The sequence below is a fragment of the Scylla paramamosain genome, chromosome 2 (genome assembly GCF_035594125.1).
Source record: "Scylla paramamosain isolate STU-SP2022 chromosome 2, ASM3559412v1, whole genome shotgun sequence".
Taxonomy (NCBI): Eukaryota; Metazoa; Arthropoda; class Malacostraca; order Decapoda; family Portunidae; genus Scylla; species Scylla paramamosain.
Window position 1 is genome coordinate 30,126,817 of NC_087152.1, and position 13,655 is coordinate 30,140,471.

The 13,655-nt window shown below is 44.4% G+C and overlaps 1 protein-coding gene across 5 annotated transcripts in view; it reads left to right on the forward strand.

Annotated features, from left to right (window-relative positions):
• Positions 1–13,011, forward strand: part of LOC135112892 (receptor-type tyrosine-protein phosphatase T-like) — a 19,437-nt gene extending 6,426 nt beyond the window's left edge. For 4 of the 5 annotated variants that reach the window (XM_064027846.1, XM_064027850.1, XM_064027841.1 and 1 more), the window contains exons 3-11: positions 1–181; positions 3,816–4,001; positions 6,620–6,720; positions 7,306–7,431; positions 8,609–8,732; positions 9,261–9,512; positions 10,705–10,824; positions 12,216–12,365; positions 12,886–13,011. The exon at positions 1–181 is cut by the window's left edge and continues 691 nt beyond it. In XM_064027846.1, the coding sequence (XP_063883916.1) occupies positions 1–181; positions 3,816–4,001; positions 6,620–6,720; positions 7,306–7,431; positions 8,609–8,732; positions 9,261–9,512; positions 10,705–10,824; positions 12,216–12,365; positions 12,886–12,918 (1,273 nt within the window). In that variant the 3' untranslated portion in view covers positions 12,919–13,011. The remainder of the gene's footprint in view (positions 182–3,815; positions 4,002–6,619; positions 6,721–7,305; positions 7,432–8,608; positions 8,733–9,260; positions 9,513–10,704; positions 10,825–12,215; positions 12,366–12,885) is intronic. The other variant, XM_064027863.1, reaches the window with a different exon arrangement.
• The last annotated feature ends 644 nt before the right edge of the window (positions 13,012–13,655 follow it).

The window sequence follows — 13,655 nt, forward strand, 5'->3', positions numbered from 1 at the left end:
TGGGGTAGCTCCGGGGGAGATGGTGCCAAACTCCCCCAGGGACGGGCAGGGCCTCAGCCGCAGCAATAGAGGGCGTGGGTGGGAGGGGCAGGCTGACCCCCATGAAGGGCAGCCAGCGCCAGCACCCGTCACCGCCACAGCCGTGCTGGGCTCCATCATGCTGCTCATCATCCTCGTGGTGGTGAGTTATCCTCCACACACATTTATGCATTATCTACGGATGTGCTACCAGCTGGAGCTGTGTGTGTGTGTGTCTGTGTGTGTGTGTGTGTGTGTGTGTGTGTGTGTGTGTGTGTGTGTGTGTGCGCTTATCATTATCCTTATATCTTGAAAGAAAAGAGATGTATTGTACACTCCGACTCCTTTAAATGTGACAAATGCAGTAAAATATTAACTGGAGCAAAATGCTAGGTTCCTTAAGAGGACCTTCACAACAAACTGAAGGAGGCAGTATCTTGGAGGAAGCTGAAACGATAATTACTCCCAATGAGGTTTAAAGCACTGGATCAGGGGGTACTGAGAACTTATCATTAAACCCAGCTGTGACATCACTGAACGTTTCCCTTTGTGTCTCACAATACAAGGTGGCAGTCACAGCCCGCCCTCTAAAGACAACTCTGTTCCTTCACACAAGGCTACAAGCACCTAATTACACACACACATCCTTCACTCAAAATTCAAAATTATCATGGCGATTCCTACACCAGCCTCTGAGTCCCCATCTGGGGAGGGGACCACAAATATCCCCTGGTCGAATTGCTCTTCTGGTATCGACCCTAAGTGTCTTGACAACCCCCTGAATTTTTCTTCATTAACTTCTGCAACATTCGTGGTCTTAGGTCTAATTTTCAATCTGTAGAACACCACCTCTCCTCTACTAAACCTCGTCTTCTTTTCCTCACTGAAACTCAGGTGTCTGAGGCAAATATCAATAGCCCCTTTTCTCTTTCCTCCTACTTTCTCTATCCTCATTTTTAATCCAAAGCTGGATGTTGCGCTTATGTGCGCAATGACTTAACCTGCTTTCGTGCCACGCTCTTGAATCTTCCGAATTTTCCACCATCTGGCTACGACTACAGAGTCACTCTCATACTAAATTTATCTGTTCTGTATACCTCTTACCTAACTCCTCTAACTAAGAAATTCTTTGTCTACTTAACTTCCAAAGTGGAGCACATTCTGACTCCCTTCCCTTTTGTGGAAATCTCCATTCTTGGGGGACTTCAATGTTCACCACCAGCTTTGGCATTCCCCTCCCTTCACTGATCATCCTGGTGAACTAGCCTTCAACTTTGCCATCCTCCACGAACTAGAGCAATACTTGTATTTCTGACCGTCTTGGAGATACGCCCAGCATTCTTGACCTTTTCCTAGCCTCTAATCTTTCTGCTTATGCTGTTACCTTCTCTTCTCCGTTGGGCTCCTCCGATCACAGTCTAATATCTCTATCTTGTCGTATCGCTTCAATCCCTCCACAGGATCCCTCTAAGCGGAGGTGCCTCTGGCGTTTTGTCTCTGCTAGTTGGGAGTACTTGAGGAGGTATTTTGCTGGTTGTCCTTGGAATGACTACTGCTTCCGTGACAGAGACCCGTCTTTGTGTGCTGAGCGCATAACAGAGGTGATAGTGTTTGGCATGGAGGCGTACATTCCTCACCCTTTTTCTCAACCTAAACCTTCCAAACCTTGGTTTAACACAGCTTGTTCTCGTGCTATACATGATAGGGAGGTGGCCCACAAAAGGTACTTAAGCCTTCCATTACCAGAATCTCATGCACTTTATATTTCTGCCCGGAACCATGCTAAGTCTGTTCTCCAACTAGCCAAAAACTCCTTCATTAATAGAAAGTGTCAAAATCTTTCAAGATCTAACTCCCCTCTTGACTTCTGTCATCTAGCCAAAAACATCTCCAATAACTTTGCTTCTTCTTCTGTCCCTCCTTTATTTCAACCAGATGGCACCACTGCTACCACAACGATCTCTAAAGCTGAACTCTTCGCTCAAACCTTTGTAAAAAAACACTACCTTGGATGATTCAGGGCTTGTTCCTCCCTCTCCTCCCCCTGTCTGACTACTTCATGCTGCTTATTAAAATTCATCGTAATGATGTTTTCCATGCCCTCGCTGGCCTAAATCCTCGAAAGGCTCATGGCCTTGATTGGATCCCTCCTATTGTTTTCCGAAACTGCGCCGTTGTGCTTGCACCTTGCCTAGTCAAACTCTCTCAACTCTCTCTCAACATCTACCTTTCCTTCTTGTTTGAAGTTTGCCTACATTCAGCCTGTTCCTAAAAAGGGTGACCGTTCTAATTCCTCAAACTACCGTCCTATTGCTTTAATTTCCTGCCTATTTAAAGTTTTTGAATCTATCCTCAACAGGAAGATTCTTAAACATCTATTACTTCACAACCTTCTATCTGATCGCCAGTGTGGGTTCCGTCAAGGCCGCTCTACTGGTGATCTTCTGGCTTTCCTTACTGAGTGTTGCTCATCCTCTTCTAGAGATTTTGGTGAAACTTTTGCTGTTGCCTTAGACATATCAAAAGCTTTTGACAGAGTCTGGCACAAAGCTTTGATTTCCAAACTACCCTCCTACGGCTTCTATCATTCTCTCTATATCTTCATCTCAAGTTTCCTTTCTGACCGTTCTATTGCTACTGTGGTAGATGGTCACTGTTCTTCTAAATCTATTAACAGTGGTGTTCCTCTGGGTTCTTTCCTCTCACCCACTTTCTTCCTATTATTCATCAATGATCTTCTAAACCAAACCTCTTGTCCTACGCTTATGATACCACAATGCACTTTTCCACGTCTTTTCACAGACGGCTAACCCTTCAGGAAGTAAACAGTTTACACAGGAAAGACACAGAACGCCTTACTTCTGATCTCTCTAAAATTTCTGATTGGGGCAGAGCAAACTTGGTATTGTTCAATGCCTCAAAAACTCAATTCCTACATCTATCAAGTCAACACAGACTTCCAGGCAACTATTCCCTCTCCTTCAATGACACTCAACTGTCCCCCTCTTCTACACTGAATATCCTTGGTCTGTCATTTTCTTATAATCTAAACTCGAAATTTCACATCTCATCTCTAGCTAAAACAGCTTCTATGAAATTAGGTGTTCTGTGACGTCTCTGCCAGTTTTTCTCACCCACTCAGCTGCTAACTCTGTACAAGTGCCTTATCTGTCCATGTATGGAGTATGTTTCACATGTCTGGGAGGGTTTCCACTCATACCGCTCTTTTAGACAGGGTGGAATCAAAAGCTTTTCGTCTCATCAACTCCTCTCCTCTAACTGACTGTCTTCAGCCTCTTTCTCATCGCCGTAATGTTGCATCTCTAGCTATCTTATACAGCTATTTTCATGCTAACTGCATGCCTCCCCTCCTTCCGCGGCCTCGCTGCACAAGACTCTTCTTTCTCTCACCCCTATTCTGTCCACCTCACTAATGCAAGAGTTAACCAGTATTCTCAGTCATTCATCCCTTTCTCTGGTAAACTCTTGAACTCTCTTCCTGTTTCTGTATTTCCGCTTTCCTATTACTTGAACTCCTTCAAGAGGAAGGTTTCAAGACACTTATCCTTCAATTTTTGACTGCCGCTTCGGACCCTATTCGGAGACCGGCATCTCAGTGGGCTTTTTTTTTTTTTTTTAAAGGATTTTTGTTGCCCGTGGCCGGTGCCCCTCCTAAAAAAAAAAAAAAAAGAATAAAAAATAAAACAACGTTAACAGCCCAAAAGAGCCCAGCACGTAGTACCAACACGCGCTCCTTCATTACATACAGTTACCCTCCCTGTTCTTCTTCCCTGCAGGTGATGGTGGCTCTCCGTGTACAGTGGCGGGAGAGGGTGAAGGGGGAGGAGGAGTGGCGGGTTGGCTCCCCCACCGTCCAGCCCCCGACCCCCGCCCCGTCCAACACCACAGGCCCGTCACCCTCCGCCTCCTCACAACACCTCAGCCCCCTGGACCACCTGCACCCCGAGCCCATCAGGATAAAGGTGAGGTGCAACAATAAATGACAAATAAGTGATAGATAACACATATATACACACACACACACGCACATACACATACACGAAGTTGAAAAGACGAAGAAGATACAAACAGATAGACAGATACAGATAGATGAACAGACACATAAAAAGATTGATAAATATAAACAGATAGATATACAGATAGATGATATATAGATCGAATGACTGAGAAATGGATGGATCAATCCACAGATTTAAATACATATGCGTAAGTATAAACATACAAGCAAGTTGCTAGTTTCATCCCATAACTTCTTTCCACATTAAATCATGTTATTGAAATATTGCCACTGGTGTGGCTTCTCATGCTCAATAAAATGGCCTGGTGCAAATTCAGAATAAAATTTCGAAAGACATCATTGACAGAAAAAGGAGGAATTGAGTAGATCAGAGCCGTAGTGTCTGCACAACCATTTTTTATTCGGTAAAATCATGTATTGTTACATGACTAAAGTAACAAGTGCCATCCTCTCATCAGTCAAAAGGTTAGGGAGTTGAGAATATAACGGGAAGGGCTGCTTCCAAAGACTCCTGAGAGGTCATCCACCGAACCAAGAAAATAACTTAAAATCTTTATCCCCATAAGAGGAACAACAGTCACTAATGTAACTTGCCACACCAGTCCCCTCGCAGCCCACTGTATCTCATATTTTCGGTCTCATCTAAAATTACTGACGGTCTTCGTTCCGGCAAATACACTCCTTATCACAGTTATAGTTAGAGGACACCTCTGTCGAGGCCAAAACAATGAGGACCAGATTATGAAGTGCAGCCTTTTTTTTCCTTCCACTTACAATCTGCAAGAAATGATCACCCCAACGAGTCTGAATAATGTTACACTGTTCTACGCAATTAAAATTTTCATGAAATTAAATTTTTTAGACACTTATATAATCCTTTACACTCTTCCATGTTAACAAAGGACCCCACGGCAGTAAGTGGGCCAAGGTCGTTAGGGATCAGGATTGGAGTCATCGAATTCAAAACAACATAGAAAAAAAAAATACTTTAGAGAAGAATAAATAACGATGACGCGCTTTAGGTATTTTAAATCTGCTATAGAACTGTAAATTCCTATTCCTAGACGCTCTGGACTCGTTACTATTTTCAGAAGCTACAGAGTTGAATAGTGTGCTTCTTATTCCACGATTCTGTCACTAGAATCATGGAAGCACCCGAGAAAATCTCAATAACTAAAGAATGTTGAAGCAAGTTGAGATAAGACACCGAAAGATTTGAAAACGCGGTCCTAAAACACAGATCTGTGAGACTGAAATGGTTGGGGAACATCACGTGATTTAACCCTTTGATTGCTGCAGCTTCTTCTCAGCTTGATATAATGGCCTTATAAAAGAGGATTTTGCATGACTACACCCACAAGCATCGAATATCTACTACAACCCTTTAGTCAAGTTTAGTGCTTGTAGTTTAATTTTTGATGAGTGAAGTAGCCTAGGGTTGCTAAAACAAATTAACGTGCTATTAACAATCAGAAGGTTAATCCCTGGTTTGGATTACCTATATGAGAATGATCATTTATGAAGTTGGCCTTCTGCCTGATTAAGGAATTTCTACTAATGTTTAGTTAAATAATGTTTGAGGTTTTCATGCCATTGCTGATAGTGAAGAAAAAAAAAAAAAATGTACTCGTTAAGTTCCCGTAAAGGTGACGGAATGCACTGGAATTACTTGGATTAGTAATATATTGACACTGAATGACTGATTAACTTAAATAAATAAATAAAGAGCTGTAGTTAAGAACATAGTATAAGAAAATAAGGAAAGCTGCAAGAAGCCATCAACCTTACACATGGCTGTTCCTGTATGAAAAAAAACCCTGGCTATTTCCATCTATCATCCTCATTCATGAATTTATCAAATCTTTTAAAGCTTCCTAATGGCACAGCACTAACACTAACCTGATTACTGATTCTATTCCATTCACCAATCAATCTATTTGAGAACCAGTTCCTTCCTATCTCTTTTTCAAATCTAACTTTATCAAGCTTGAACCCATTACTTCTTGTCCAATCCTAATTACTGATCCTGGGAATTTTGTTTATGGTTGTAAAACGGCGCGGTGTTATTTAGTATCGTTGACATTTCTATCTATGGCCTTGGCAGATGTAGACTGTTTAGACATGCGGTTTTGAAACTGAAGTTTAAGAGACCTTCCTCGTAACTCACTGTTGTTTTTACGATATAACAAATTGTAGCGGTAATAGTGGTTATGATTAGTGTTTGTGTTAGTGGTAGAGGTGGTGATACTTGATGGCATACGTAGAAATGGTCCTGATTGTCATAACGATTAACATTATTGTCATTTCAATGTTAACAATATGGAGTTCGATGATGGTAATAGTGATGGAAACTGTGATGGCGATGATGACGGCGGCGGCAGTGGTGCTGGTGACGATGGTGATGATAATTATGATGATGATAATGATGATATTGTCTGTGACCATAACAACAACGTCATTATAATGATGACGTAAAAGATGATGATACTGACAAAGAAAATGACGCTGTGGACAGTGGTAATGGTGGCGATAGTGATGGGGATAATATTGTTTGTTTTCCAGGCGAAGGGGCTGCTGGAGAGGCGGGGTTCCAACACCAGCCTCACCCTGGAGCTGGCGGCCCCTGGACCTCCCCCAGACGTGACTTCTCCCCCACGCCACTGGTATGTTCCCTGGTGTGTGTGTGTGTGTGTGTGTGTAACCATGGTGAGTCTGCGAGTAAATACAGTACACGGTGTTATTAGAAGTGCAGTGTTACGGGGATGGTGGTGGTGGTGGTGGTGGTAGTACAGAAGTACAGTGGTGGGGGTGGTGGTAGTGCTGGTGGTGATGGTGGTAGTGGTGGGGGTGGTGATGGTGGTGTAGCAGTGCAGTGATGATGGTGATGGTGGTGATGATAGTGTATTGGAAATGCAGTGATGGTGATGAGGTATGGCAGTGCTCAGGCAATGGTGTACTGAGATTGGTGGTTGATTATGATGATGGTGATAATATTGTTGTGTGTGTGTGTGTGTGTGTGTGTGTGTGTGTGTGTGAGAGAGAGAGAGAGAGAGAGAGAGAGAGAGAGAGAGAGAGAGAGAGAGAGAGAGAGAGAGAGAGAGAGAGAGAGAGAGAGAGAGAGTAATGAGTCATAGTAGAATAATACTCGTACAGTGAAGGTGACGCGACATAACCGATGGTAGGGGAGTCATGTGATACTAACTACTACATACGAGGAGTAATGAGGATAACAGCGGTGCCTTCCACAGCACGCCCGAGGAATACCTCATGACGGCGGGCAACAGGATGAGTCGGCGCCAGTTGCGGCAGTGCCTGAAGGAAGGGCGGGCTCTGCATGCTGAGTTCTGGGAGGTACCACTCAACCATCCTGACAAGTAAGTGTGGCTCCACCATTACCCCTTTGACTGCTACGGACTCTCAAGCTTCATGATACAGGACCATACTCTGAAACACTTCTGCACCGCACTTAGGCTACATTAAAAAGGCTCTAATTGAAGTTACACTGGTTTTTAAAAATGTTTTGATGGTTTTAGAGATATATTAACAAGATATCTACATTATTAACACTCTTGAGAACCCGACTAATCATCTCTGTGGTCTTTGAGAATAGTCGTGATGAGACAGCAAAGCGTTTGAGAATACGGGTCCTGGGTTGGTGTGAGTTGTAATTGCAATTCTGATTGAATCCACTTACAACTTAAGACGTGACCAAGGAGTTTAAGCCTTAAATTACTTGTATATATTTTTTTTTCTCTAATTAAAATCGTTTCGGGTTGTTCAGATGTTGTCACTAGCAGTCAAAGGGGTATTAAAGATTCTATAGGTATTTTATGTTTTTGCTATTGTTATTACACCTTTTTGAACCACTGTATCCGTGTGGAATGTTTCTTGTTTATTATATCGTATTTTTTTCTTTTTCTTTGTCCATCTTTTATTTTTCCTCTCGTTGTGATTTTTATTCAGCTGTTTTACTTTTTGAACCATTTACTCAGTGTGAGATATTTCTGAATGCCCCTCTTCCTTTTCTCTCAGTCTTCCCTCACTTCCTCTCTTGTTGGATATACCCTATGCAAGATTACACTCTACGTAACTTGTACAGAATATCGAAATATCCCTATGTGGTGAGAATTTCTGTGTAGCTTCAAGAATTCCTACGTTGTAATGCTATTGTATGTAGCCCTCTAATTTTCTGTAACTGTCATTCAAAATACCAAACAATTAATCAATCGATCATCTTGCTCCTCTTTTTCTTTCGTTACTTGTTTTTCCACTTTATTATTTTTCGTTGTCTTGTTTACTTCTTTTCCTTCTCTAATTTGGTGTTGTAGCGGTGTAGTGTTTTATTTCTTATCCTTTCTCCTTTTTATTATTTGTGTATATACGTAATTTCCCATATTTTCTCCATTTGCCTCTTGTCTTTTCATTTTTTTTCCCACACCTACCTTTTCCTTTCATCATGTTTTTCGTTCCTTTATTTCTCCATATTCTATTCCTGTTCCCTTTGGTTTGAATTTTCCATAACTGTCTGCGCCTGTGTGCGTGTCTCCCCAGGTGTGATGTGCCGGGTAGCGCCTCCAAGAACAGGTACCGCACTGTGCTTCCTAACGAGAGTACGCGAGTCACCCTGTGCAGCTCAGACCCCACCGGCCAGTACATCAACGCCAACTACGTCAGGGTGTGTGTGTGTGTGTGTGTGTGTGTGTGTGTGTGCCTAGTAGTAGTGTGTGTACAGGATCTGAGCTTCTTCACTCATGTGGTTCGGTCTGTCTTAGTACGTATATTTCCCCTGTTTTTCTCCTGAAGTTGGCATACATTTCTTGTTCTGCACTGTCATCCCTTTTCTAGTCCATTCAAAATATGTTTCCTTCTATGTGGAAAGACGTACTGTGTGTGTGTGTGTGTGTGTGTGTGTGTGTGTGTGTGTGTGTGTGTGTGTGTTTGTGTGGATGCGCGCGAAACGTTACGAGGTCTTTAAGTCAAGGGAATACATTTTTCCCCTTCCACTCACAACCTGCAAAGAACAATCATTACCATGCGTTTCAGAATAGGAGCTACGATTTCCTACACGACAATGTTTTTCAGGGAGTGGGTTGTTCAATGCTACTGGCTTAGGCACGTACGAGTAAACCACATCAAAACGCGAGGGCAAGTATATCCACACCACATGCTAGCTACGGGACTGAGATTGATGCGCGTGTTGCAGGGTTACGACGGGCAGGAGCGAGCGTACATCGTGACTCAAGGCCCCCTGGCTAACACCGTGGTGGATCTGTGGCGGCTGGTGCTGCAGGAACGCTCCCCAGCCATCGTCATGATCACCAGGCTCAAGGAAAAGCAGCGGGTGAAGTGCGAGCCTTACGTGCCCTCCCACACCGGCACCTACGGGGACATCACGGTCACGGTGCGCCAGGTGATCGTCAAGAGTGGATACACCATCCGGCAGCTGTCCCTTCAGGTAAGTAAGGCCCGTATTCAGAAACGCTTTGCTCTCTCTCACTAGATAATTAGGTTCTCAAGAGTATTTCTCCTGTTGACCATTGCTTAATCTTGTTGATCTGTCATTACAATCATAAAAGCAGCCTCAAAAACCCGTGTGAGTTCAACTAGAACTTTTGAAAGTAATCAAGATGCGAGTAGAAGTGATTCGGAATATGGTCCTAAGTGCTGTGCTGGCGTGCTAGTGTGGCTAGGTGCTGTGCTGGCGTGTTGGTGTGGCTGGGTGCTGTGCTGGCGTGTTGGTGTGGCTGGGTGCTGTGCTGGCGTGTTGGTGTGGCTGGGTGCTGTGCTGGCGTGTTGGTGTGGCTGGGTGCTGTGCTGGCGTGTTGGTGTGGCTGGGTGCTGTGCTGGCGTGTTGGTGTGGCTGGGTGCTGTGCTGGCGTGTTGGTGTGGCTGGGTGCTGTGCTGGCGTGTTGGTGTGGCTGGGTGCTGTGCTGGCGTGTTGGTGTGGCTGGGTGCTGTGCTGGCGTGTTGGTGTGGCTGGGTGCTGTGCTGGCGTGTTGCTGTGGCTGGGTGCTGTGCTGGCGTGTTGCTGTGGCTGGGTGCTGTGCTGGCGTGTTGGTGTGGCTGGGTGCTGTGCTGGCGTGTTGGTGTGGCTGGGTGCTGTGCTGGCGTGCTAATTCTTTATTATTATTTTTTATTTATTATTATTATTTATTATTTATTATTATTTATTATTTATTATTATTATTTATTTCTCTTCTTTATTATTATTATCATTATCATTATTTATTCTTTATTATCATTATCTGCTTCATCACATTTTATTCACTCCTTTATTTACGCGAGTAGCTCTTCCTTGATAAATTGGCATATTTGTCTTATCTCACTTCTCCTGCTCGTTCTCCTCTATTACTCTGTACACACACTAAAATGTCCGTCAACATGAATTTGTATTATTTTATTTATTTTATTCTTTCATACCATCAGCTCTCTCTCTCTCTCTCTCTCTCTCTCTCTCTCTCTCTCACTACGGTTCAGTTCCAGGAAAAACTAAGCTCATGATAAAAAAGAACTGTGCTGACAACATAACACATAGTTCTCTCTCACCTCATTCATTTCTGGACGTGGCGGCGATACGGTGGCCTTGCTGGTGTGACTGTCGCGTGGCGTTGGTGTGGTGCCGTGGTGCTGTGGCGCTGGCGTGATAGCGTGGGGAGGAGAGGCACGACACCCTTCACTTCTGGTACACTGCCTGGCCCGACCACAAGGCTCCCTCCGAGGCTGACCAGCTCCTGGCGATGGCGCTGCAGGTGGACCACGTTAGGAAGGTGAGCAAGAGAGGTTACAAAGGTTTACAAGGGACCTCGTGAGCGAGAGAGGTTACAGGGGTTTACAAGGGACCTCAAACACCAAGAGATCTTTAAGTCCTTACTATGCCATTTGCCTCAACTGCACATTTTTTTTTATACAAGAGAAACACTGACCAAGGACTAAAAAGAGGGTAAAAAGCGTTATTTGCCTAAACTATACTTGTTATTGAAGAGAGACACTGACCAAAGACTAAAAAAAAATGTAGAAAAAAGGCTCACTGATGATGCTAGTCCCTATGGAATAAGGAAGTAGATTAAGTACAGTAAAAAGAGAAAAAAGTAGCTACGGTATCTACGGGAGGGGTATAAATGTTTGTTTTTGGGGGGTAATGAGTCGGGTGTACTGTGTGGAAGGAGGCGCACTCCGTGAAGGTACGTAATGAGGTAATGCAGTACACAGAATATGAGAAGGGCGAGAAAAAAAAAAATGGGATGAATATGGAGCTCGTATGATACAAAGGAATGGAGAGAGAGAGAGAGAGAGAGAGAGAGAGAAGAGAGAGAGAGAGAGAGAGAGAGAGAGAGAGAGAGAGGAGAGAGAGAGAGAGAGAGAGAGAGAGAGATTAAGGATGGCGGGTGGATGGATGGGAGACAACAGAAGGGAGGATGGAAAAAATGATGGAGTGGGTGGATCAGAAGAACGAAAAGTAAAAGAAAAATGCAGTAACAACGCAAATTACTCTAATCCACTCATAACTTGCCTACTTTATTTATTTTACCGATTGACAATATTACTGTACAAATAAGTAATGGCTGAGGAATTGATGAAAGTTGACACAAGATGATTAGTGAATCGGAAAGCGTCTCTCTCTCTCTCTCTCTCTCTCTCTCTCTCTCTCTCTCTCTCTCTCTCTCTCTCTCTCTCTCTCTCTTTCTTTCTCTCTCTCTCTCTCTCTCTCTCTCTCTCTCTCTCTCTCTCTCTCTCTCTCTCTCTCTCTCTCTCTCTCTCTCTCTCTCTCTCTCTCTCTCTCTCTCTCTCTCTCTCTCTCTCTCTCTCTCTCTCTCTCTCTCTCTCTCTCTCTCTCTCTCTCTCTCTCTCTCTCTCTCTCTCTCTCTCTCTCTCTCTCTCTCTCTCTCTCTCTCTCTCTCTCTCTCTCTCTCTCTCTCTCTCTCTCTCTCTCTCTCTCTCTCTCTCTCTCTCTCTCTCTCTCTCTCTCTCTCTTCATATATTTCGTACCTTTGTTATTCCACTCCTTTTGCGTCTTTTCCCCTCCATCTCCCATTCCTCTTCGTCTCCTCCACCTTATCTTTTCCTGTTACTTATCACGTCTCCCTCTTTTCCTTACTTCCTCTCTCTGCCTGTCTTTCCCTGTTACTTATTCCGTGTCCCTCCCTCCCTTATCCTCCAGCAGCAGGCCGGGACGGGGGTGGTGGTGCACTGCTCGGCTGGCATAGGGCGCAGCGGCTGTTTTGTGGCCATCAGCATCGCCATCAACCAGTTGCTGGAGGAGGACGCGGTGGACATCCTCGGCATCGTGTGTCAAAATGAGGTTGGACAGGTGAGGCTGGACTGGCATTACTCTTGTGCGTCTCTCCGTGGCCCGTATTCTGAAATGCTTTGCTCTCACTGCGACTATTTTCACGGTGCCACAGAGATGATTGGCCGGGTTCTCATGAGTGCTTCTTCAGTTAATAATATAGATAATCTTGTTAATCTATCACTAGAATTATAGAAACACCCTTTAAAACCTATGTCACTTCAACTAGAGCCTTCTGAATGTAATGGAAGTGCAGCGTAGAAGTGTTTCAAAATATGGGTCTATGTTCTACGAAAGTCCGTATCGACCAAACGTTTCAGCGTCTTATATATCTTGACTCCTCTAAACAGGCTTTGATAGATATTATTAAGGCTTTCAGAGTTTCAGAGGTGTGTGTGTGTGTGTGTTGTGTGTGTGTGTGTGTTTTAATAATAGTGATAGTTTGATGAAAAACACTCCTGTAATGTTCTTCTCTTTCCTACACTTCCTCCTTGTCCTCCTCCTTCTCCTCTCGAGTGACCAGCACACCTCATCTCACCAGGGGCGGCATGGTGCAGACAGGGGAGCAGTATGAGTTCATCCATCGCGCCGTGGCCCAGTACGCCTCCTCCCTTCCATCGCCGCGCCCAGTCCAAGTGTTACATGGCCCGCCACTTCCATTACCACCCACCGCCTCCCCCTCCTGCTCCTCCCTCGCCGCCAGCCACGGCCCGCCCACGCCCTCAAGTCCTGATGATTCCAGGAGGTAGAGTGAAGGCGTGTGAGAATCGCTGAGTTGCGCTAACCCTGGTGATGGGATGTGAGGCGCGAAGGAAAAAGGAGAGGAGGAGGAAGAAGAGGAGGAGAGTAGAGGAGGAGTAGAGGAGGAGGAGGAGGAGGAGGAGGAGGAGGAGGAGGAGGAGGAGGAGGAGGAGGAGGAGCTACGTATGTTCCTCACCGTTCAATCATGGCAGCTACTTCCTTTTTATCCACTCCCTTTAATTACCCTTCAATCCACACCACCACCACCTTCAATCCACACCACCACCACCACCACCACCACACCACCACAACAATAGTAACAACAACAGCATCAATAACAACAACAACACAACAATAATAATAATAGTAACACACACACACACACACACACACACACACACACACACACACACACACACACACACACACACTCACCATACTGTCTTTCGTCGTTATCCTAATTGATATCAACCAACGTGTTTCCCAATTCACTGCACTTTTGACTTCTTAGTACACTTACACCTGCATTGTTTCCAGCTATAATAGTGATAACAACAACAGCAGCAGCAA